The sequence below is a fragment of the Spea bombifrons genome, chromosome 2, assembly GCF_027358695.1.
Source record: "Spea bombifrons isolate aSpeBom1 chromosome 2, aSpeBom1.2.pri, whole genome shotgun sequence".
NCBI classification, from domain to species: domain Eukaryota; kingdom Metazoa; phylum Chordata; class Amphibia; order Anura; family Pelobatidae; genus Spea; species Spea bombifrons.
In genome coordinates this window covers 132,063,982-132,087,909 of record NC_071088.1, presented here as the reverse complement: position 1 = coordinate 132,087,909, position 23,928 = coordinate 132,063,982, and the positions used below count along the sequence as shown (strand labels likewise).

At 38.8% G+C, this 23,928-nt stretch overlaps 1 protein-coding gene across 1 annotated transcript in view; it reads right to left on the bottom strand.

Moving 5' to 3' along the window:
- Window positions 1–23,928, bottom strand: part of MRE11 (MRE11 homolog, double strand break repair nuclease) — a 57,251-nt gene that overhangs the window by 6,365 nt on the left and 26,958 nt on the right. Inside the window, exons 10-18 of the mRNA XM_053456095.1 lie at window positions 23,566–23,692; window positions 23,329–23,435; window positions 21,937–22,110; window positions 21,449–21,511; window positions 18,717–18,927; window positions 16,835–16,909; window positions 8,959–9,041; window positions 8,303–8,370; window positions 1,538–1,632 (exon numbers count right to left, since the gene is read on the bottom strand). Coding sequence (XP_053312070.1) covers window positions 1,538–1,632; window positions 8,303–8,370; window positions 8,959–9,041; window positions 16,835–16,909; window positions 18,717–18,927; window positions 21,449–21,511; window positions 21,937–22,110; window positions 23,329–23,435; window positions 23,566–23,692 — 1,003 coding nt within the window. The remainder of the gene's footprint in view (window positions 1–1,537; window positions 1,633–8,302; window positions 8,371–8,958; window positions 9,042–16,834; window positions 16,910–18,716; window positions 18,928–21,448; window positions 21,512–21,936; window positions 22,111–23,328; window positions 23,436–23,565; window positions 23,693–23,928) is intronic.

Here is a 23,928-nt window from a genome sequence, read left to right as displayed (position 1 = left end):
TTGCGCAACAACCAAAATCAATTGAGTAACTTATTGTAAATGCATTCTTTTTAGAAAATGTGAACATAAAACAAATATATATCTGTGTTAGAACTGTGAATATATGAATTAGAAAATAGGTCAATAAATTAAAGTTTATATTTTTTTCGAAACAATGGCAGATTGTGATTGTGTTGCTGAGACATTGTAATTGGCATGAGAGAGAGGAATCCTGCGCATGGTCATGCGACGTGTGAGGCGAGCATTACATTTACAAGATTATAATAGGTTTTTCTTAAGATCTGGGGAGGTGCAGTAAGGTGAAGAGACAGGTGGGAAGGAGGATATGCATGAATGTCAGCTCTAAAAGGGATTGAATGCAATAAAAATCTGTTTTACAGAAAAGGAACTAAAATTGTCTTGTATCAATAATAATAATAAAACCCCTAAAAGTCTAGTAACCATGAATTGTGCAGGATTTTATGTTTAAAGATTTTTATCCTGTAATAAAAGTATCAAATGATCAGATATTTTTGCTGTGATTTATATTTACTAATCAAGTAAGATTTTTGTTCATTTACATTATATTTTTTTGAATCATTTATTTGGTGTATAATATTTCTGATGATCGTCGATCCTATAAATTGTTAATGAAGGGTTTGATGCATTTGTTCCTAATTATTTCCAATTAATGAGACACAAACTATTACATGTGATCAGATCATTTTTTCAATTAAAACTTTAAATAGAAAGCCATCGTATAACACCGAGAGCCCCCACCATGAAGCCATATGAGGTTTTAAGAGTAATTCGGGAAGAAATGGTAGACTGTGGAGGCAAAATAAACTATTAGTGTAACTCAAGTGTTTTTTTTTTTTATTAAGAACGGATCCTACCAAACAAACCTTCGGAGGTTAAAAACTGCGGGATAAAAAATAATCAGAAAATAATAATAACGGATCTCAGGATGTACGGCTTGGAGGAGAGAAGAGAGACATTTAAATATTTAAAGGGGTGACACAATATAAAGGAAAGACGTTCATTCCATGCAGACGTAGCAGTAAAAGAATCGAGTGCTGGGGTACTTGGCTACGCTATTCCCGTAAAATAATAATGACATTTATTAATATAGCACCAGCAGATACCGTAGCGCTGTTAATATAGGAGGCTGTGAAAATAAATGACGTAACACACGCTAACACATACTGCTACTGAAGGAAGAGAGGGGCCCTGGTCTTATAAGCTTAAAATCCTAGCGAGACAGTAGGCTCCACTTCTTTAATACATTTAAATTGATTACAGATGTAGTATAACCATTATCATCCTTGTTTTAAAATATTTTTTTTAATTTTTTTTTTTAATTTAAAAGCAATAAATAGATGGGATCATGTGAAAAATGCAGCAAGGGGAAGATTAATCGGGCTTCATACAGACACACAGGTTTGATTGGTAAAAAATAGATTGCTGCTGAAGAATTTCATTATTATATGTATCATGTATGAAAAAGGAAGACATTTTCAAAAACATATACACCCCATTGGAATGAAATAAATCATACTATGACTGACCTCCTCATCATCGTCAAAGAAGGGTCCTAAAGCCCCTTGGCTTTGAGAGCCTTTCCTGCTGTATAAAGACGAGGTGTTGGAAGGTCTGCATAAGAAAAAGAAAATAACGCGCGTTAAATCGCCAAGAAACAGACACTCTTACATCTTAAAAAAAACAACGAATTTTTAGAAGTCATATACAAAACACAAAAAAGGAAATAAATAAAAATATAATGCTTTAAAGACACAGACAGGCAGCGATACAGAATAAAACCGCTAAATCGCGGAGAACCGTTAAATTACATATTAAAAATAAATAATACGGAATAACTAATCATTTGAGATCCGCTATATATTTAACATAAGAAATCCTACAAAATTTCCATCTTTAATAATACTTTAAAATATATACATATATGAATGAAAAAAATATTTATATTATATATATATATATATATATATATCTATATATATATCTATATCTATATCTATATATATATATATATACACACACACATATATATATATATATACATACTGGACAGCATGTTTGTGATTTTATGTGCTTAATTCATTTTAAGTTGTATTCTGGTCTCAGGTCGCTTGTGAAATTACTGACCCTGGAGTTGGCAGAAGACTCGAACATTTAACATTTATGAAAGGACAAATCCTAGTGAGATTTTCCTGTAAGAAGGGCTTGAATAATGCATATCAGGTGATTTCAAAGAGTCACAACACTTAACTCCTCTGCGATTGACGAGCCAACACATCCCATTGACCGGCTTAGCTAATGCAGGTGGACAAAATATATGTTTCTGGAGGAAATCCACCAAAATAAATCCACCACGTTTTCTGAATGCCAATCTGTTTGGAATGATGGCAAGTACATTGAATACTCAAACCAACGGTATGATGTCATTTCAATTCAATGAATGTTATACCGAGCTAGATTTATGGCTGAATAAGATTGCCCATCGAAATCGGGTTCCTTAAGTAAAATAAGCAAACATATGCAGCGTCTGGCAAAAATATTCAGACCCCCTTACCAATTCCCTCTAATAACCAACTACAAACTGTATCCGGAACTTTCGTTACAGGAGATAATTTATTTTAAAGAACGCTCCAAATTATTGTGAAAAAGTTTTTTATTTTGGTAAAATCGTATTTAGAAAATAAAAATCTATTTTACCATCTCTATTACGCAATTTACTTAAATAAGTTAAAAAATATAACCTTTCAAATGTGGCTGTTAAATGCTTACGTGAGCAGCACTTTTTTTTTTATACCAACTCTTCTGAATTCTCCTTTTCTGAGCTTTTTTAAATATCGACAGCTATTTTCTGTTGGAGTAAATACTGCAGAGTATAATGTGAATTACCGTTATGATCAAGACTCTACTATCTGTTACTCCGCAGCTAGTTCTCCATGGAAAGTGCTGGGCGGATGCGATGAATATTGCTGGCTTTACGGATATGGTGTGCCAATCTGTCATTAGATGCAATTTCCGGGGTGGGGGACTGGGGGGGAACATTATATTTATCTTTGTTGGGAGAAAAAAAAAAAAGAACTGAAAGGAAGCTGCCTGGCAGTGGAAACAACACACTCCCCACCAAATTTTGGACGGCCATACTACAATCCAGCTTCAACAATTGTTCTGGACGCACCAGTCAGAAGAACGCTCTGCCTCTTGCAAACCTACATTTATTATTTATTGTTTTATATAGCGCCATTAAATTCCGTAGCGCTGTACAGTGGCTAGGCAGGACATAACAAGTAGTATGTGACATAACAAATTGGCTTACAGACAACAGGTGAAAAGAGCTTACAATCTATTAAGATTCCTTCCACGTAGTATATCGCACGGTACCCCGCGCATGGGGTTGTGGACTAGCACCTGTCGACTCCCTCTTTATAAGGGTTGCATGAAAATGGTTAAAATACTAATTATCTTCTGATCAAGACAATCCGAAATCAGCTTTGATTTTTTTTTAAAGAAAAGTAACAGGTATTTAAACTTTTTTCTCATATTACTTAGTCTAAAACGAATGGCAGAGCGGTCATATGCCAGAACCGGTACAGGCTGGACACGCGCAGCCACATATCCAGCGGCGGCACTATTGGCCAACGGCCTAACGGGCATTAGCCCGGTGCACCAACAAACTGCAGCAACATAAGACGCCACTAAATGCTCATCCAGACTTTACAAAATTAACTTCGATGTTCTTGCCGATAAAACTTTAAAGTTCAAAAATTCACTGCGGCTCAAGTGGATTTACTCTGAAAAAGTTAAAAACCCAGCCCGCCGGTGTCTGGCGTTTCACAATCTTATCTGATCAAAAGGTTTCGGGAAGCTTCACGGGATGTCTTTACTCGGATGCTAAATTGCGTTATAAAACAATGACATCCATAATACGATTAAACACTAAAGCTGGGAAATCAATGATTATCTCAGGCGCAGAAACAAAAATCCAAAGCCTGCAGCGATACAAAATATCCCATTAATGAGTTGGAGAAATTGCAGATACCTTGGTTTTTTTCCCCCATTGTTTTGAGGTTTTGCAAAGGTTGGTTAATGTGATAAAACAGTGATAAAGGCCAATTACATTTGAAGTGTTCTGCTGTGAAGCTTCCAATTAATCTGGAGGAGCCTAGAGGCATAGCTGTGAACCCTGGTCTATGTTTGTGCTTGACAGCAAATCGTTCGGGTGTATACTAACCATACGGACTGTTCCTTTCCTTAAGAAGAGACAGATCCTCTAGCAGAAGTCGATCAAAAGAAACCAATACAGACAACCAATCCCCTTACTATTTAGTTCATCAACAAAGAACTGGAAACTAAATATAGGAAACCTCCCATAGAACACGTATTTAAGGAACATGTGATATTACCCATATAATATTTAGTGTGGCATATAGGACCAAGAAACTGACCAGCGTTGCGGGAATGATAGAAGGTCTTATAAAGTCTCATGAGATATTCCTATAGCCATTTGTTTTGAAATAAAGCTAAGAGCAGAGAGAGCATTAGGAGTCTGGTCTGTGTAGGCAGGATGGTAGAGACTACTCAATCCTGGTCAGGGATAGGCAACATTACCCACGGTGGACATTTACTGGGGTCTGTGGTGGACAATTTAATGACGTTTTATGGACCTTCATCAATCTTGCCATGGACGCAGCCGTTGCTGTTCGGACACTTCGCCTATCCCAGCTTCTGGTTGTTTTGAGTAGCCTCACTTTATTGCTGTTGCTGCTAGATCGGAAACAAACCGCATTGAAGAAGATCACGCTACTTCCACTGAAAGGGTTTCATATGTGTACATGTGTTCATACGTGTACAAGGTTAAAAGGTCACCGATGGGCAACTTCCCATAGATTTCAGATTAACTATTTCGAGATTGAAAGTGACTTTTTTTTTTTTTTTTAGACTACTATCAAGGAAACCAACGTTCCAGAGAGCTTTATGAGGAACATGATGACCATGTTAGGTGTACTACGCATTAAAATAACTAAAAATTAACAATAGGCACTCTAATTTTAGCAGAAAAGCAGCTTATATTACCCTGTACAAGGAACTATTCATTGGAACAGAAACACTCGTACGCTCTCGCATGTAATTCCCCCCCAGTTTCTTGCGAAACTGGAAAATAATCGCAGCTGGAACTTCAAAGTGTTTTTTTTTTTTCTGCACAAAAAAAAAAATACATATAACACATCAAGCCCTCTTCTGTTAACACCACTTCTCAGTCTCATAAGAACATAGAAGCCGGGGCCGGAACAAAAAGAATCAGCTCACTACTTCATTTGCTGTAATTTGGAGTCACGGACACATCAAAGTGTAGACTCTCCGAACGGCAGCCACCGAGGGTCTCGCCTGCAGACTGCCCACGGAATCCTGAGAGGACACAGCTGCCTCATCAAAGACTAATCTTTCATATAAGAAAATATTAAAAAAAAGAAATCTAATAAATGAAATGGAAGTGGGGGGCAATTTTCATGCTAGTGTATATTTACTGTAAATAGGATAATCGAAGAAAATCGTAAGATTTAACCCCAAAAGGATAAAGGATCTAATCGCACGTCTTAAAAGGCAAAAAAAATCTTAGAAAAACAAAATAAAAATGACTAAAACTATAAATACATATTTAATAGGCAAAGTGATGTCACTAATACCCTTTAGTTGCAAGAGAGATCTGAGGAGCCCTCAAAGATCCCCAGAGGATTCCTTGTTGGAAATCCCAAGGATATGAATTGGTTTCAGACTCTATACTCAAGTAAATGATTCACGTAGTTTGAGTTTTTTGGGGGGGGGGGTTTCTCAGTAATAACGAAATACACACGTTCCTAGGAAAGAAAACAATATATAGTTTAAGTGGATTAATAAATGAGAACGAGGGAAACTGTGGAAACGAAGCTAAAGGGCAGAAAAGGATTGCGTCCTTAAGGTATAGAAGTATCTGTGTCCTTAAGGGGTTAAAAGGCAAGACAGCTTAGTTGGATTATACGACGTCCATTAAAGGCTTTCACGCCTAAAACACTATTTGTGCCAGTTCCACCGCCTTACAGGAACAAATATTTATTTATGAGGTAGAACAGACCATCACACACCATCAGAGTAATGTTAGAATTGAAGTCCGTCCAGAGTGGGTCTCAGCTGAGTGAGAGTCACCCGAAGGTCCTTACATATAAAAACAACCCCGACAAAGTTAATGTGGTTCATGTTTAATATCCGTACGTCTGATGGGCACGCGGCCAATTACTTTTACTCCTTTAAGTGACAGCTTGGAGAGCCAGCGGGAAACGTTACTAGTCCACGCGCCACGTAGAGAAATCTAGAGAACGGAATCTTAATTTCTATTTGTTCGGTTTGGTTTGTTTGTTGAAAGCCTTTGAGTATTGCTTTTGACGTGATAAAGGGAGGGTTGATGCTCTCGGAAGCGCGTTCTTAAAACGGAATGTTAGTCCGATAAAAGAAGTATTATTTTATATTGCACTACTCTTTTTTTCAATTGAAAGCTAAAAACACAAAAAGAGCTTAAATAAAGTCTGGAGTTTTATGAGCCTCAGTGTATGCGGCCATCTATAACTCCGACGCTCTGATCTTCTCAGCCTGGAGGCTCTCCCGTTCAGTAACGGTGAGCTCCATCGTCTCGGATTAATACCTGTGGGCTAGCGCTCTACGTCAGTCCATCCAATCAACACCAGCTGCCTTTCTATTCACTAAATCTCCTTAATCGTTTGCCTCCTTGAGAGTAACGCGAAGAAAGGAGACCCTTAAAGCTTATGTGCCTCTTCAGCTCATTTGTCCAACTAAAAGCTACCACAACCTCTTCTACTCGTCCAAACATGTCGAGGCTGTGCTTATTCTTCTAATACACGGATCTGCATAAAGAATACACTAACTTAGGTTGAATGATTTGGATGTCCTTCCTTCATGTTGTATTTTTTTTTTGGGGGGGTGGCATGTTTAGGAAGGTTGTGATTTATAGCTTCTATTATTAATACCCGGCATTAAAGGACCATCCGTGTAAAAAGATCTATATTTGATCCCTGCAGTAAAATACGTAAACGGCTGATCCTCTAACCCTTTAAATTAATTTACATGAAATAAAGCTGCCACTGCAAAGTAGAAATTATTATACATGCGCGGGACGTGCTCCGGTATCTCGCTCTGAACGGATATATATTTCCAAGCAGAAGGATTAATGACGATAGCTACTATCTCACAACACACGCCGACAGACCCAGAGCCACAGGGTTCAACTTCTTTGCCTCTGAATAATCCCTGCAGGTCTCCGTCCTACTTATAATGCCGGTGTGCAAGCAGGGACCACGTAATAAGATCGCTGCCTCCTCACTACACTTTATAACTTTTTGACAAATTGCCACTGCAGTCCTCAGATCAAATGGCAATTCCAGAGATCCCAAGGATATAAACTATCGGGAATACAGATGTAAATCTCCAGGGGCGGTAAACGGGTGAGAATTGTGTTAACGGCCAAAAACTGTTTTTTTTTGGCGTTTTTTTAACCTTCACTTTTCCCGCAAGATCGGGGCTACTTGAAAAGCCTTGACTACTAGTTGCAAACCTACCCTCTTTCTAACGATTTCGGTGACGGAGCCCAGGGGTTTTAGAAAGCTTTGCCGTTTACGGAGGGAGTCCCTAGCGAAGAATCCACAGCCTCATCTGTATTCAAAGCGGGATATGGATCGCCGCGTCTATTAAGCATCGCACGTAATTACTGCACGGAAGCCATTACATAATTATGCTCGCAAGGAACAAGAGTGAAATCCCCTATCGTAGCTCCTACAGCCTCGTATACGCGTCCAACTGCAAATAACCACCGTATAATTACTGTCACCTGTCACTTCGCGCTACATCACGTTCTCAAAACCTATATGAAATATTCATTTCCCAAACGTATATGGAAAGAAACGGTCCGAGTTCATTCTTGTTTTGGTAACAGAAGTGGATATGGCCTTATTTTAGAGAAAATGTAAAGTTGCACGTGCTCTCGGTGTCTCAGAGGTCTCGACTCTTCCATCTTTGATTCTTGGTACGGGAAGTCAAAGGGGGGCAGTAACTTAAATCCATCAGATCTACCGATTCCCTTGGGTCCCCACTGAAGGTTTTAGTACAAAGAAGTAATAGTTAAAAGGGAACGGTCCCCATCACGGCTTTTAGAATAAAAATAAAAATGTAAATAATTAATTCATTAAAACTAGCTATGGATTGTCGATCCGGTGTAACGGTTTCAAAGAATAGCAAACAAACTTACTTTCTGTCGGCATGAGATGACGGAGTAAAAGAGACTTCCTCGATATCCGAATCCTCATCCACAATTTCCTTGCGAAAGAAAAAAAATATATATATATTTAAACCTTTAATATCGTCAGATATTATTTATTGTTAATACAGTATGTTAGGTTAATATGACCTTGTTGATAATGATGATGACAACAACATCAGTGGTGGTCTCCAAGGTTTCAAACAATTACTCTTTTCTCTCATTCTTTAATGAAATATTTGGTACTTTGGAGACTCGCGTGGCTCATTTCTCAACACTATTTCTGTAAATGTGTCCCACTGTACAAAAGATGTAGATTAGGTGAGATGAACAAAAATGTGAACGTGTCATGGGATGGTACCTTAACGTCTACTGGAACTGGAAATGAATGGTATACAAGTGCGTACATATTAATTGCTTTAAGTATAAAGACAATTTCACCGGTTTATTTAGCGTATAGAGCCATAAAATAGACGAGAAGTAGAAGTAAGACGCACTTTTGATATATATTAATTGGTAAATGTCATCACGCGTTTATTCAGTATATGAAACTGTATCATGTAGGATCTGGAAAAGTGAAACATCTGCCTGGTTTTCTAGATGATCCTAAAAAGTCTTATTTTAAGAGTCCGATGCTGGCAACTTACCTCGGAATAGTTCTTGGCCGGGACGTTCCTTCCCGTTGGTTGTCTTGACGATGCTGATGATGATGATGACGATGATTTAAACGCTAGAAGAAGAAACATATGTATATAAAATGTAAGAATCAGAATAATGCAATCTTCATACCAACGATGAATGCTCTTCAGATCGATTTTGTTATCCAGGGGGAAAAACAAGATGCAAACTGATGACAACGCTCACCATGGTGTTTTCCCTTTACCTGCTATTTCTACGGAATGACTTGGTACCAATTTCAACTAATTACAGTTTCTATGTAGAAAACAAAATACTAATTTAAGAATAACTAAGCAAACCTCAAAGGCAACCAAGAACCCATTTAGCTAGAATTACGTTGATCAATTTCTATCGGCTTGATATTTCCGTAGGTTTTTCGGTACGCTACGTACAGTACTTTTTTTTTTGCCATATGTTGGTTTCATTAAGATTCCCCTTTTTCCGCGTTTGATGTACCCACACAAATTATACATCCGTTGAGTTTTCGTTTGAAACCATAGAAACAAACAAAAAATAATTACTTTGAGTGCTAGTATGAAAAAAACCTACACTAAAATAAATATATATATATAATTTTTTTTTTTTTGCTTCAAATTTCTTCTACACTTTAGGTGCTAATGATCAACAATGATCCCAGCCAGAGGTAGCAATCGAAGAACCCAGCAAAGTCTAGACAGACCCTGCCGAGTCTCTCCTGTCGTCCGACGACCTTCGGGTGGGCGTCGGCTGCAGCAACTACTGCGGCGAGTGCCATTACATATGATCGGTCGGTGGGAAGCCAGCGATGTTGGCTTCTGCTGACAGGAAGACTATCAGAAAGACGGATGGAAACTATTTACGATGGGCCAACTTGGATAGCGAGTAGACCAGAGGTGAAATGTTAATGTCTGGTTTTCCAGAGGAAACAATTTAATGACGGCAATATGGTTATATTACACACTCAAACGTAATGGGGTCTACAGGTCACCAACTGGTTTTATTTGACCATTTATTAAAAGTAGCACAAATCTGTGATACTTATTACTCAGGAACACATTATTTAACATTTTGTTAAATGTTTATGTAAAATTTAGCTATAAAAAATAAATAAAACTTGTGCCACTTATATATATAATTCAAAGGGTGCCACGCTAGCATGTGAGCTGCATTAACACCTGATATTAATTCTATTGGTATGGTCCTAACGCTTCCATTAGTGCTCCAGCAGGGACGTTGAAGGACATCAGTTGAAATACCTTTTTTTGTAATCACGTCAGAGGAGCTAAGTGAAGCCCTTTGAAGACAAGTTAGTAGAGGTGAGCGATAGATACACTGGAGAGATCTTCTAAAACCAAACTGTTTTCACCTAAAGTGACCCCCAACATCAAAAAACCAATATGTTAAGCCAACATCATTACGGACGTCTAAATGTTTAGCAGCAGAGGCTTCCACCACAGTGTGTAAAATAAATACGGTGCACAAAGTATCGAGGTGTGAGAATGCTTTGCCTATTCTAGAGATGGTAACTTGCACAAGATCATCTACACTTTCACCAAAGAGAAGCACTCTGCGGAGACATGCCATTCTTTCTTCTTAAAGTTGGAAGATTCATTTATCGGCAGGACAACAATACTAAACGCACATTAAAGTGGCACCAGATGAGGCTTTCCCACACCAACCACTGGACACCAAATTGAACATTTTTGGGAACATCTGAAAAAAAGGGGAAAGAAGCACACAGTGACGTCACTAGACACTCTCTGGGATGCTCCAAAGAAATCATGGAATAATGTGGATTGTAAAACTCTGCCCAAGCTTGGAGAGTCAATGCCAGACAGGTCAAAGCAGTCATCAGGGCAAAATGGTGGGGTCAAACCAAATATTGAGGATTGTTGATCTTCAAAATGTTTATATAAGACCAGGGAGTGTGTTATTTTTTGTACATGTTATATTATATTATATATAGAAAGTCTTCTAGGTCAACTTAGGTAGATACATGAGGCAAATGTCTCAGAGTACACAATGTTCTCCAAAACAATTACTTTTATTGTATGTTTCTAAAGAAAGAAGTAACAGAACTGATCCAGTTGTAGAGACTGCAGCTTTTAAACATTCTACTAATGCAATGCCATTAGATTCCTTTATTGTGATATATATATATATATATATATATATATATATATATATATATATATATATAATATAAATATATATGATGGCAATAACTGGAGTCTCCGGAAGAAGTAAATAGATCATCTCTTAAGCGTATATAATGGACTCTGTAAATTAGCCCACATCTAATAAGAAATATTCTGTACAATGAAAGGTCAAACAATGAATTAAAGGCGCATCTTTTAGTAGCGTCTGCAGGGATTAGCGACGAAGGCTTATTGGGCTGTCTTTGGTTAGTTTCGACTTGGTTAAAACACAGCAGACCGTATTAAACCCAAATATTTCAGTAAATCCTACAAAATGATTTACTGAAAAACAGAGCCAAAGACAATGATATCAGAAACGGGATCTGCAGAAGGATATTGCAGCAGGGAGGAAATGCATCATTCTGTTGTACTCGGAACCTTTCATTTCCGCCACGTTATTCCTTTTTTGTTCCCATTAATATAAAATATTGGTGATCACTAAATACGTCAACAAAGCATTATCTGATAAAACTGTTCTGGCGCAGAGATGTACTCATCAACACGGCAAATCTACACAACGTGCCTGCGATTGTGACGGCGGGGGTACAAAAAGTGAAGCCGGTGCAAAGTTTTAACAGTGTCCTTATAACCATGGCAACCAATGGAATGATATAATTACTTGTATACTTTAGCCGATTAGGCATTACATTATGAGCACTGACTGGAGTAACACGGATAATATTGTTATTGTGGCACCTGTCAGACGGTGGGATGTATTAGGCATTAGGCATTTCGTCCTCAAATGTCTTAGACGCAGGAAAATGTGTAAGTATCTGGGCGACTATGGCCAAAATGTGATGGCTGGACAACTGGTTCAGAGCATCTCCAAAAGCGCAGCTCTTGTGGTGTCTTCCCGGTCTGCAGTGGTCAGTATCTATCAGAAGCGATCCAAGGGAGCAAAAGCAGTGAACCGGCGACAGGGTCATGGGTGGGGAAGGCTGGTCAGTGTAGCCGCGGACCAGTCAGGGTGCCCATGCTGACCCCTGTCCACTGCCGAAAGTGCCGACAATCGGCACGTGAGCAAAAGAACCGGACCACGGAGCTCACATCTACGTGGCATTCAGCATTAATCAAAACGTTTAGAAATGAAGTCTGTTTTTATAAATCTATTCAAACTGACAGAACGTTTTGATTTATTCTGGATAAACTCAGACTGGCCGTAGCTTGACAACAAAAAGAAGAAGTCTTCCATCCATCAATAATCAAGTTAAAAGATATGGGTACAATGTAACCGGCGTTCTGTCCTGTATGGATCAGATCACAGGGTACTTATGAGGTTGCTGTTTAGATATTGCGAAATACGCCTGTAAAATAACAAAAGCCTCGCGTTTTGGAGACGTCCCTTTATTCCTCTGCCTGAAAGCTTATGTACAAAAAGCCCAGACCGGAGGAGCAGTGTTTGTTGCAGCTTTGTATGGGTACAAAGCGCAAATTAAAGAAGTACTCTAACATAATCAAATGTACAGAGGCTGTGCAAGGAAAAAAGTGATGCATTCAGGGGACAGTCACGCGGCCGAGGTGGTGGAAGTGAATGGAATAATAATAACGTCTGCGGCAGACATACGTCATATTTTGTAAATTACAAGGTGCTGGTGAGCTGCAAAAGATGTAATTTCACTGGATTATGCAGATCCAGTCCCTGTTGCAATAAGAACCCCTCAAACCCGACCTACGACCCACTTAAATCTCAAAAAGGGTCCTTTGAGATCTTGAAAGCTCATGTGAGTCTACATCTTACTCTACGGAAGCGAGTCCACTAAATGGTATTCCGATACCTTGGACTACCTTCCCCATGACCAAACCGGTGATATCCATACACGCAAGATAAAGGAACGGCATGTCGGTGAAGCAGGCTGGCGCACGAGGTGCCCGAGTTTAAAAGCCTGGATGTCCTGCGGCCAAAAACAATATGAAGCTCAGATGCAAACTGATGAGGGGGTTGTCGACAGCTTATTCTTCACTAGTCTCTATCTGCGAGAAAATTATACAGCAACGTATGAGCCAGACACAGGACAAGGCTGCGAGAGCCGTGGTTCTATTAAGGAGAGGCTGAGGAGCCGATCGATTATATATTTAGGGTTAATGAGACAAACTCTTCATCACTTAAGACAACACATTTACATGTAAATAACGAAACGGCTTCACCGCATAAATATACCGTGATGGACTTATATAAAACGGATAGCAGTCTGGAATCAACTCTTTAACCATCTTCCGATTGTACTCTTCGCGATATCAGAGCAGTATATCTAATCTCTAAATACACAGACAAAGCTACACCCCTTCACCATTTTATCTTTTTGGGGGCACATTGGATGAACCAGAGTGCATTTAATGATATGGGTACCAGACACACGTGTGTATGAATGACTACCTTTACATAGCCAGCCCTACGAAATTACACCATTCTATATTCCTTAACCATATTTCTATTTCTAGTAAATGGCATTGCTTTTTTGAAGCACACCCCTGGTCTTTTAGGGTTCGGTAATCAAGGAGGGAATCGTTCTTATAGTGAGGAACAGGGAAGTTTGGGCTTATTCCTTTCTATTTGAGCCATAGAAACATACGCAAACCTGAATCATTACATAGTATTGTCTTAAATTTAGGACCATCATGTCTACCCCGTGCATGTTTAAATTCCCTCGCTGTATTAGCCTCTATCGCTTCTAATGGGAGGCCGCTCATTTTTCTACCGCCCTCTCAGTAAAGTGTAACTTCCTTTGATTACATCTAAACCTCTGTCTCCTCCTCTAGCATTTCTCCTCCTGTGAAATAAAGTTCCCCCTGTATGTTTAGTATGTTTATCACATGTTCTCTTTCTCTTCTCCAATCTATACATGCCATTGTTGATCATTTTTATCCTACAAACCATTATTTTTAGTAGCCCTCCTCTGCACTCTCTCTCCGCAATGTCCTTCTGGAGATGGGGTCTTCAGAAAACTACCTCTTTCTGCTGCTAATGTCTGCCTATCTTTAAACCCAATTTAAATTACACCCGAGTCCCTCTCTTCCAACAGAACAGTGTCCCCAATACTATATTTCGCCTTTGGATTCTTTTATCACAATTGCGTTCATTTACATTTATCCACGTTAAACTGCAGCTGCCACGCGCTCAGCCATTCCTCTCATTTACTTCAATCATTTGGCCATTTGATTTGTTCCTACCCCGTTGCAGATCTTTGTATGATCTACAAAAAGACATATCAAAGCATTAGTAAAAACATTAAAAAGTACGGGTCCCAATACCGATCTCTGGGGCGCCCCACTAGTAACAAGAACTATAACCCTCTGCCTCCTGTCACTCAACCATCGCCTTATCCATTCCACAATTTTAACACCCAAACCCTGCAGATTACCGACACACAACGTGTTCCTGTAGCCTGGATTTTTCCATATTTTGGATCACGCTGCGTTCTACATTTTTCTATCTATGGCACCCAGAACTGTCACCTAGAGATCTCTTTTCATCAAGAAATCCACTTATTGAAGCTACGAATAAATTTCCATTTTATCAGCGGAATTATTTTGTAGATATTTGGTTTTTATCTCAGGGAAGCAGAGAGCGATTGCAAAACCAGACTAATAATGCTCTGTTCTTAAGTCCTCTCTCCCTGCGCTGAGACATTACAAGAACTGCCAGAACCAAAGGGGAGGAATAATATAATCAAAGCAGGGGAGTTACAGACTGAAAATTTACACTTTTCTCTTTTTTTACACAGTCATGCTGAACTGTAAAACATAAATGTTGGGGAAAAAGACAGGTTTGTTTCTGAAAGAGGAGCTCCTCATTTCTTTTTATTATTATCAGATTAAAAACAAGTTTTCAAAAATATGTTTTCTTTTTTTCAGCTTTAGGTTTTGTATAATATAATGTTTTTATTAGGCAGCTGTATATCAGCCTGACTCATTTATCATACTGCCTGTGGGAAACAATAGAATGGCTCAGTCTTAATAGCCCGGTAAACCTTCTGACTAATGAAAGTCTATGGAGGAGCATAAAGCATCAGCTCAGTGTGGTGATTAGCCAGAGAAAGTCAACAGAAATATCACATGACTGACAACAATGGCCGCCTCCAGACCTGCAGATAAAGGAAGTTTATTGGAACAAAAAGAGATAAAACCAGATTTTTGTAAATGCCGATTGACATTACTGTATACAGTGCTGGGGTTTATGCTCAAAGAGAAACATTTTGTTTCATGGACCTTCTTATTTTACGCAGTCACAAGGGCCTGATTAATGTTTGATTATTGAATACTTACAATAATCAAGTGAAACAAGTCGGGACTGCTTTTGTCCCTTACTGCAGCAAATAACGTCACCGGCTGAGGGTAATGCTAATAAATAATTAGAATAATTCCAAAGGCTTGGAGCCAAATAAAAAAAGAGCACAATACATAACCTTGTTAGGAATGACAGGGTGTCATACTCTCGTCAGACAAAGAATATGTATTAGAACATTATTCCTCCTGAACTAGAGTGATGCTCGCCATTAGGAAATTAATAACGATTAATAAGACTCTGTGTACTCGTCGGGAACAAAATGTAGCCCTAATTAACTAATGGAATCTCCTGACAGTTTATTCACAGAACACCGTGTTCCGTGAAGGGGAAAGCTGTGTGATGATCGGCACGTTATTCACCAAGAGACGCCCATGGAATTCTTAAAGGGTCCCAAACTTAGTTTCCGTTCACTTCAATGGGACCTGAACCTGAGTGTACATGCGCATGAAAGGCGCGACTTTCATTAAGAGGCGAGGGAGTGCAAGTAAACAAATCTTATCTGTCGTTTGTTCTTTCTTCTGGGGCTTTAATCACATAAAACAAAGCAAGAATTCAGTTCACAGCCGGCAAATGCCATTCAGAAAACACCTATTTAAGGCATAAATACTGCCAAGGCCATATATCACTCAGCCCACCCCTATGTGAAAATGCCCCCCCCCCCCAAGTTTGGCAAGCCCCATCATGGCTATATTGTTTACCAAGGAGCTGAATCCGTGCAACTGCTCTGCATTTTAACCCAAAAGAGACTCTCAAGCAATTTAAAGCCTTCCCTGGACGCCATTAACGAGGCTCCTGTGGGACCGGAGGGGGCTGCTAAACCCCTCTGTGAAGACAGCCTACCAGCACCTGCTTTTCTTTCACATGACAGTTAAGCATTCCCTGAAAAAATAGGAAGATAATATTTTGAAAGAAAAAAAAAAGGAAAAAAAATGAAGAATGACACAAACGAGGTGAGAAAAATTAAAAAAGAGTGGAGTACAAAAAAGGATTTAGAAAACAGCGAGAGTATGAGCGCTTGATACAGAAGAAGAGAGAGAAAGAGACAGCACCAAAAACTAAAAAAGGGAGACGCACCGGTATATACAGAGACACACACTGACTCAAAGAGTCACTTTACTGCTCAGTACACCAAATTTCATGTAATTCACAAAATTGACACAAACGATGTATCTAAAAGTCAGCAAAAACACATTCCAATGAATATGTTGGAAATACCTTAAATTATGTTAAAACAAATGATAGACAGTTCCTATAGCTGATAAACAAAGATTTAGGAGGCGAGTGCAAAGTACTTTCCCAACAACTGATTGGATTAAGTGAATTATTCTCAGATCCCAGGAAAAGCACAATGTTATTATTAACACCTAAGAATTCAGTACTTACCATCAAAGATGGACATGTTTTTGGAAGGTGCCTTGGATGTTCTCCCACTGGAAGGTACATCAGAGCTTGCACTTCCTAGAAGACAAGTTATAGACATATATGTGACGTAAGCCTGGGGAGTGGGGACCAGTCCCAAAAATCTTTCATTCGATTGGGTATATTATTAAAAAAACTCTGTTTTAATTACACCATAAAGAAGGTTTTATGATGTTTGCGATAACAAGTGATTTTTTTTTTTATTTATGTTAAATATTATTCTTTTAAGTCTGTAGTCAGCAATTCACTTAACTGTGGAAGCAGGACAACCTCGCATGCCTGGCTAACAAACGCCAAAGAACAAACAAATCAGGAAAAAGCATCAGTAAAAAACATGTTTTCTGTAATCAGCACATGACATGTGGGACGTAAAACTGCCTCTTTCAAATCATGGGTATTAAGGCTCAGGAGTGACTGGCAACTGGAGAACAGTGCTACCAAAATCGGTCCCTGGGGAGGCAAACAATAGTCTGCCCAACTAAACCTTACACACTGAATGAAAGAAAAATGAAGGAATGAAGGAATTCATATGAAGAGCAGATGGAGTCACACCATCGAAGACATTCCTTTCAGATCTGGATGAAACAGGAGGCCCACCAGCGGAATTCCAGTGTCATGTCCGCCAGGTCTGCAAAACAGAATCAGTCTGGCCATTTTGGGGTATTGTTGAAGGTCTGAACCCTTTTGAACTTTGGTAACATCTGAGGCAGCAGCTTCACAGATGGAAGGACGTATGCAAGAAAGAAACTCAGAAAACAGAAAGAAAACAGGTTGTGGCACAAGCACCCGCAAAATATGACTAAGTCTTGGGTCCTTTGACTATGGAAAGGCAGATTGTGGTTTTGTCAGGAGATCATGAAGTCTATATCTGGAACGCCCCATCACCTCCAGACCTACTGAAAGACTTCCAGAATGAGGGGCTATTTGCCTGGGTCCACCTAGCATCAATTGATGAAGCCAGCCTCCCATTGGTCCACCTCTGGGATGAAGATATGACAGACACCCGGGGTACCTGGGGTAACAATAGGAGCAACTGGGAGAATTCCTGGTGGTCTTTGTTCCAATGTCCTCAAAAACGCCTCAGAAAGGGTTAGATGTGCAATATACCATCAAGATTTAGGGTGGCTGCCACACGACCGAGAATTGTCATGTCTGCTGGAATTGTTGTTTGAGACTACACTGCCATGGATGCTAGGCTTGTGCACCTAGTTGGTATCACAAATAAGAATTCCGTCAGTCTTGAAGGAAATGGGATATATAATAAGGGGTTTCCAGCTGCTGACACACCTTCCTCTAGGGGTACGAGTATACTCCCAATTGTGCTGATCTGTGGAGCTGTTGGTCCAAAGACAATGCTGACTTAGACAGTGATGTTGACCGAAAGCTGATGCTGTTTGCCTGGCATTGAAGGGACATCTACTTTATCACAGGCAGACAAGATTTTGAAGGGACAATGGCCTTGTTCCTCTTGCACATCCCCATCTACAAGACCCAGACTACTATCACAGAGAAGACGCTGCCAAGAGGCAGAACATCCCATCAAAGTGTCTGCAGACGTTCCCTGTTCAAGCTCATTATTGCCAAAACTCCTTTCTAGGCTCCTTACCATTGAAGTATCCCAGCATGCATCATATTGATTGGCTGATCATCTCATATGTCCAGCACATAATGACACGCATCCCCTCCAAGCTGAAATACTTTATTTCAAATATCTTCAAAATTCTCATATTAAAATACGACGAATGTAATATATAGGCATTTTTCCGTCTATCGACGTCTAGTATACATGTCTAGTATTTCGTGATAGGTCTACCTTAAAGAATATATGATATACTTTGTAACGAACCTCTGCCTCGTCTCGAAGTTCCTCTAGTGGTTGTGTTCTGTCCTCTGCCTCCTCTTGCCCTGCCTCTACCCCTTCCCCGAACCGGCACCGGCACGTCAGCACCATCCGAATCATCTAGGGTTGGGTCAGAGGTCTTTCGTCCTTTCTCGCCATCATCGTCACTCATGTCAACATAATCCGTCTGTGACCTCTGCTTTGCTCGACTTATAGCCTAGATATGAACAAAAAAAAAAAATAATTTAATTTTGTCCATGTGTGTTTTTCGATTCTTCAAACACGAAAGACCTCCACTGATAGAATTCCCAAAAGTACTTCTACAAAAGATGATTTAAAAACTTTTGGAAATGTTTGGTTCTCTGCAAAATGCAGTTATTACTCCCAGGAATAGCAAGAAAAAAATATGTTGCTTACAAACTAAAAGAAGGCTAATGGACAGTAAATGGGGCAAGGGAATTAGGAAAGAAAACATACAAAATTGCCAACTCTGACTATTTTGCCAATGTCATTCCCATTAGTTTATTACCTACATTAGCCTACATCAAGCAGCCATCTTGGGGCTTGGCGCCTGTCGCATAAAATTTGTGTGTTTCAGAATATGTCATTCAATCTAAAGTGATTCACGCGTTTTTACCTCTTTTGCGGATTTCACCAGGGGGGTTAAGTAGCTGCTACTGGTTTCCCAGACATTAGACTAATATTTTTTAACGATAGCCCACATTACTCCTGCAGCAGCAACATTTGGAGAACTCCCAGCGAGGGCTGCAGAGACATCACCGACGCGTTCGCCATCTTGAACTGAATTTTACTTTTCCCTTATGTTGATGAATAATTGATGAATGAAGAAAAAAAATACAACCTAAACAACAACTGCATGCCCAACGTGTTGCATAGGCCGTCTATGAAGAGTCCATTGGGAATGGCAACAAGGTTTAACCCCTTAAGGACAATGGGCGGTCCCTAAACCCATTGAAAACAATGCATTTTGAGCCCGTATATGTACGTGCTTTGTCGTCAAGGGGTTAAAAAACTCAGGTGAGATAACTCTGCCAATACTACTGTGTTACAGTCGAGGCAGAAGAATAAAGTTAAATATCCTAATGCCATGGAGCCAATACAATTTCTAGCTACATTCTTATCAGGAGTTAATAAAAAGATATTATTTATGATGAGGAATTTGCCCTAAGTTTTCCTGGTGATTGCTCCCCGCTCAGATCTTTGTCTCGAGATTATTCTTTTCATGTACTGTAACTCCAACAGAGCTATACAAGAAGTTCAAAGATTAATGTTCACGCAATTATAGTCTATGAGATTTCATGAATACATGACTTGATGTGTTTGGTAGTGACATTTCTATAGGTAGTTAATTCCATACCTTTACTGCCCTCACTGCAAAGAGTGTTTTGCTCTACTTACTGAATCAGTAGGTGGCTTCTCTATTGTACCAGCAGGCACCACCACTTCTTATAACAAGAGAGTATATAGGTTGCCAAAGAAGCAATAATTATAATACTATATAAGCATGATATATGAAGAGTAGAAGCACTAGCGGTTCTTATCTGCCATCAAATACAATGTTTTCTATGTGTTTCTGTATACCTAAAGTGCTTCCAGGGAGTTGGATCATTAAAAACATCTTCAAAAGACATAAATAAGACCGCACTGAACAATGTTAAATAAAGCAATCCAAAGGGGCACAAGGAGCAATCGATATTATACTACGACACCCGCAGGACCTCAGGATGAAGCAAAGACTTTGTCAGCCATTCTAGAAAGGCAGTCAGAAAGCCCCCAACACAATTAGTTTAAATCCCAAGTAGCTACGAATGTGAGTCACGAGTCTTAAATCCCTTTACATCTCAGCACTTTACTTTCTAGCGTGCCCTTAATGTTTTATTTCATACCGCACAGTGCTGTTATGGTTACACGGGTAATTAGACGTGGGATTCACTAATCATCATTAGTGGTAAATCAGTAAAGCAAAATAAATAAATAATAATAAAAAAAAAAAAAAAAATATATATATATATATATATATATATGCTTTTACATTGTATTTTATATAAATATATATATATATTAAGATGGTATATAACAATCATGTTGTATATTGTATTGTAAGCTGGTATATATATACCATACCATATATATGGTATGGTATATATAATAAAAGATGGTATATAACAATCCTGTTGTATATTGTATTGTAAGCTGACTTGAACAGGGCCGTATTCACCTTTTGTTACTGTAAGTCCAAATTATGTTTATTGGCATATCTATTATTATGATTACATGAGTTCTAAATTATATATCATACGCTACAGCGCTGCACAATAATAATAGTAGACAAGCCTCTATTGATTTAAGGGTATTTTTATATCTTAAAAGCCAGCTGCTTTTAAGACGCACTTAGAATTTTCAGAAAGCAGCGGGTACTTTTTAAATTACAAGCTGCTTTCTCAGACCGGCTGGACTGACAGCGAAGGACAATACTCCCTGAGAAGTTCTTTTACACGAAGAAACATTTCCCACTGAAAAAGCCACGGTACAAAATCACTTGTGCCCTATTCTCTTGCAGGCAACTGGTTGAGAAGTATCCTACCTAGTTTACCTGCCTACACATTTAAAAAAAAAAAACTTTAGCCTTTTCCAAAGTAGTAACAATTCTGTTTAAATCTTTATGTACTGCCTCTGTGAACCAGCTTTAAAAATAAACTATAAGAAAAAGAACTTACTTCTCGAACCTCTTCGTCCTCCTCGTTAGTATTGGTTTTTCTTGTTTCCCTAAATTTCCGAACCTAAAAAAAAAAAAGAATAAAAATTCTCATCTGTTTTCACAATAAATGAAGGGGAATTATGGAAAACAAATAAACTTCTGTGTAGTTTTTTTTTTTGCATGATTAAAAGAAAAGAATAAAAATATACTACTGCGTGTAACTAATGTTTTATCCATGCGGAACAGCACCTAAAATTATGGTATATTATTATTATGACATAATGGTACAGAAGGAGCTTTCCCTATGGGGGAATAGCTACATATCTGGCCTTAGACTTTGTCATCCTATCACAACAGTAAAAATAACAAAAAAAAAAACTAAATGAATGACATTTTTTGTGGTCAGACTTGTGCGTGTCCTAAGCAAAAATATCTACTGGCGTCCCAATATTTAATATAAATAATATAAGTGATAATAATTCATAAAATACTGCATAAATGCCTCACCTCTTCGTCAATCTTCTCCTCCTCGGCATCGATGTTCCGCTCTTTGAGAAACCGCTGCGTCTTCTCTAACTGAAACTTCACCAGCTCTTCGATGGCATCCTTCTCCTCCTTATCCACGAACTCCTGGACGGCCTCTCCCATACCCCTCTCGGTCAGAAGAGAGAGCTGGACGTTCTGCCGGACGGACACAAGAAAGGCACACAGGAGGTTCACGACAGCCAGAAACAGTAATTACAGTAAGTAGGGATTTCATTTAGATTTTTCTTCTGTTCTCTCACTTTAACTTTCGTTAACTTATAAAAATAAACTATTTGTATGTCTATTTTGGAAAGCATCCTTGCTTTACTGCATTTTTCCCACATGGTACTGTATGTACGTATATATATATATATATATATATATATATATATATATATATATATATATATATTAATTAGATAAAGCATTTAGATGTTTAAATACTATACAGAAGAATAAAAATTGGCAAGTGACAGATAAACTAGTTTCTTGGTTTCTATGCCTTGGCACAAGGAATTACTAATAGATTTATCAATGTTAAAAAGAGATCTACGAGACCTGTCAGCTGCATGAAACATCGTTTCGTTCAACGGAGATGACAAAATAAAGCATCGCAGGCGACCGACGCAGACTACACTGAACATTTGGTATTAATGAAAAATAGCGGGGAAATAGGTTGAAGAGACCCCCCCCCCAGATACAGCAGCTCTTCACTCCACTTTCACATTCAATAAAATATATAAGATTGATGCAGAGACCTAAATGGAACGCGGTATTATCTTCTCGGTGTGCTGGAGCTAATGGATAAAGTGTTCTTCATGCCTTCGTTACCATGCAGTGTGCATTTAGTCTTTTATAATCAATGTTCACAACATTAAAGGTGCAGTTCCACCTGCTGTGCCGAATTTAACACTGAAACATTTTAGTTTCATTCACAATTTGTTGGGGAAAGGCTTACCCTTGACACAAAATCAGGCATAGATAGGCTTTGGTGCTAGAAGCTGAAATGTTTCTGCCCTGTTTTGGTGTGATTAAACAGTGCGAAGAAATAATACGACGACATATTAGTTAGGAGTGTCAGCTTTAGTTCATCATGACAATAGTATTTCCCACTCTGACGATAGCAGCCAACCGGGAAGACTCGCGGCTGACCTTACACTTGAGATGTAATAGTACATAGCGAGGGTTGTTAAGATGCTAGAGAGCACAATTAATACGATGTATAATGTCTAAGCAGAACAGATAAGACAAGTGGACCTCACTGCGTTAACGCTCAGGAGAACGTGGAGCATTAGCCGAAAGGTGTATCCTATTTTATCTTTAATGGGGCGACGCTGACATTTCCACGACAGATGGGACATTTATGACAAGTACCTTCTCGGCAGTCTGGAAGTACTGCTTCACCAGGTCTTCCACCCTCAGGGTCATGCTTTCTGAAACGGGTTTCCTATCAAACTTCGCAAAATCAATATTCACAGAATCTGAAAGCAAACACAGGTTTGTATATATTTATTCCCGAGCGTAAAAATATAATACTGTATTAGCGTAAAACCCAGATTTTGTGGCACAAAACAAAACCCCCAATGTCCCGTGACCCATACCCACACTAACCTTTTTTATCCTTTTGTTCTTTATGTCTGAAGAAATGTATTATATCTTTAGGATTGGCAGCCCGGTCAACAAACTTCTGGCTGAATCGAAGAGTGTTGAAAGGTTCAAAGCCACCGGTGTAATCAACCTGGAAAAAAATACCATTAAGGGGGAAGTTACTTAAATAAAAATCTTAGCATCTTATTAAGGTTTGCTACCCAATGATTTTGAATGATTGGAAGAATAAAACCATCTCTTTTTGTACAGTGTTTTTTTTCATTGGAGTATTTTTGCAAACTACAGAAGGATCATTTTGATACGAAACACACAATTGTTTTGCTTGATATGCAGTCCCCTTCAGTATCCTGAGACATTTTGGACAAT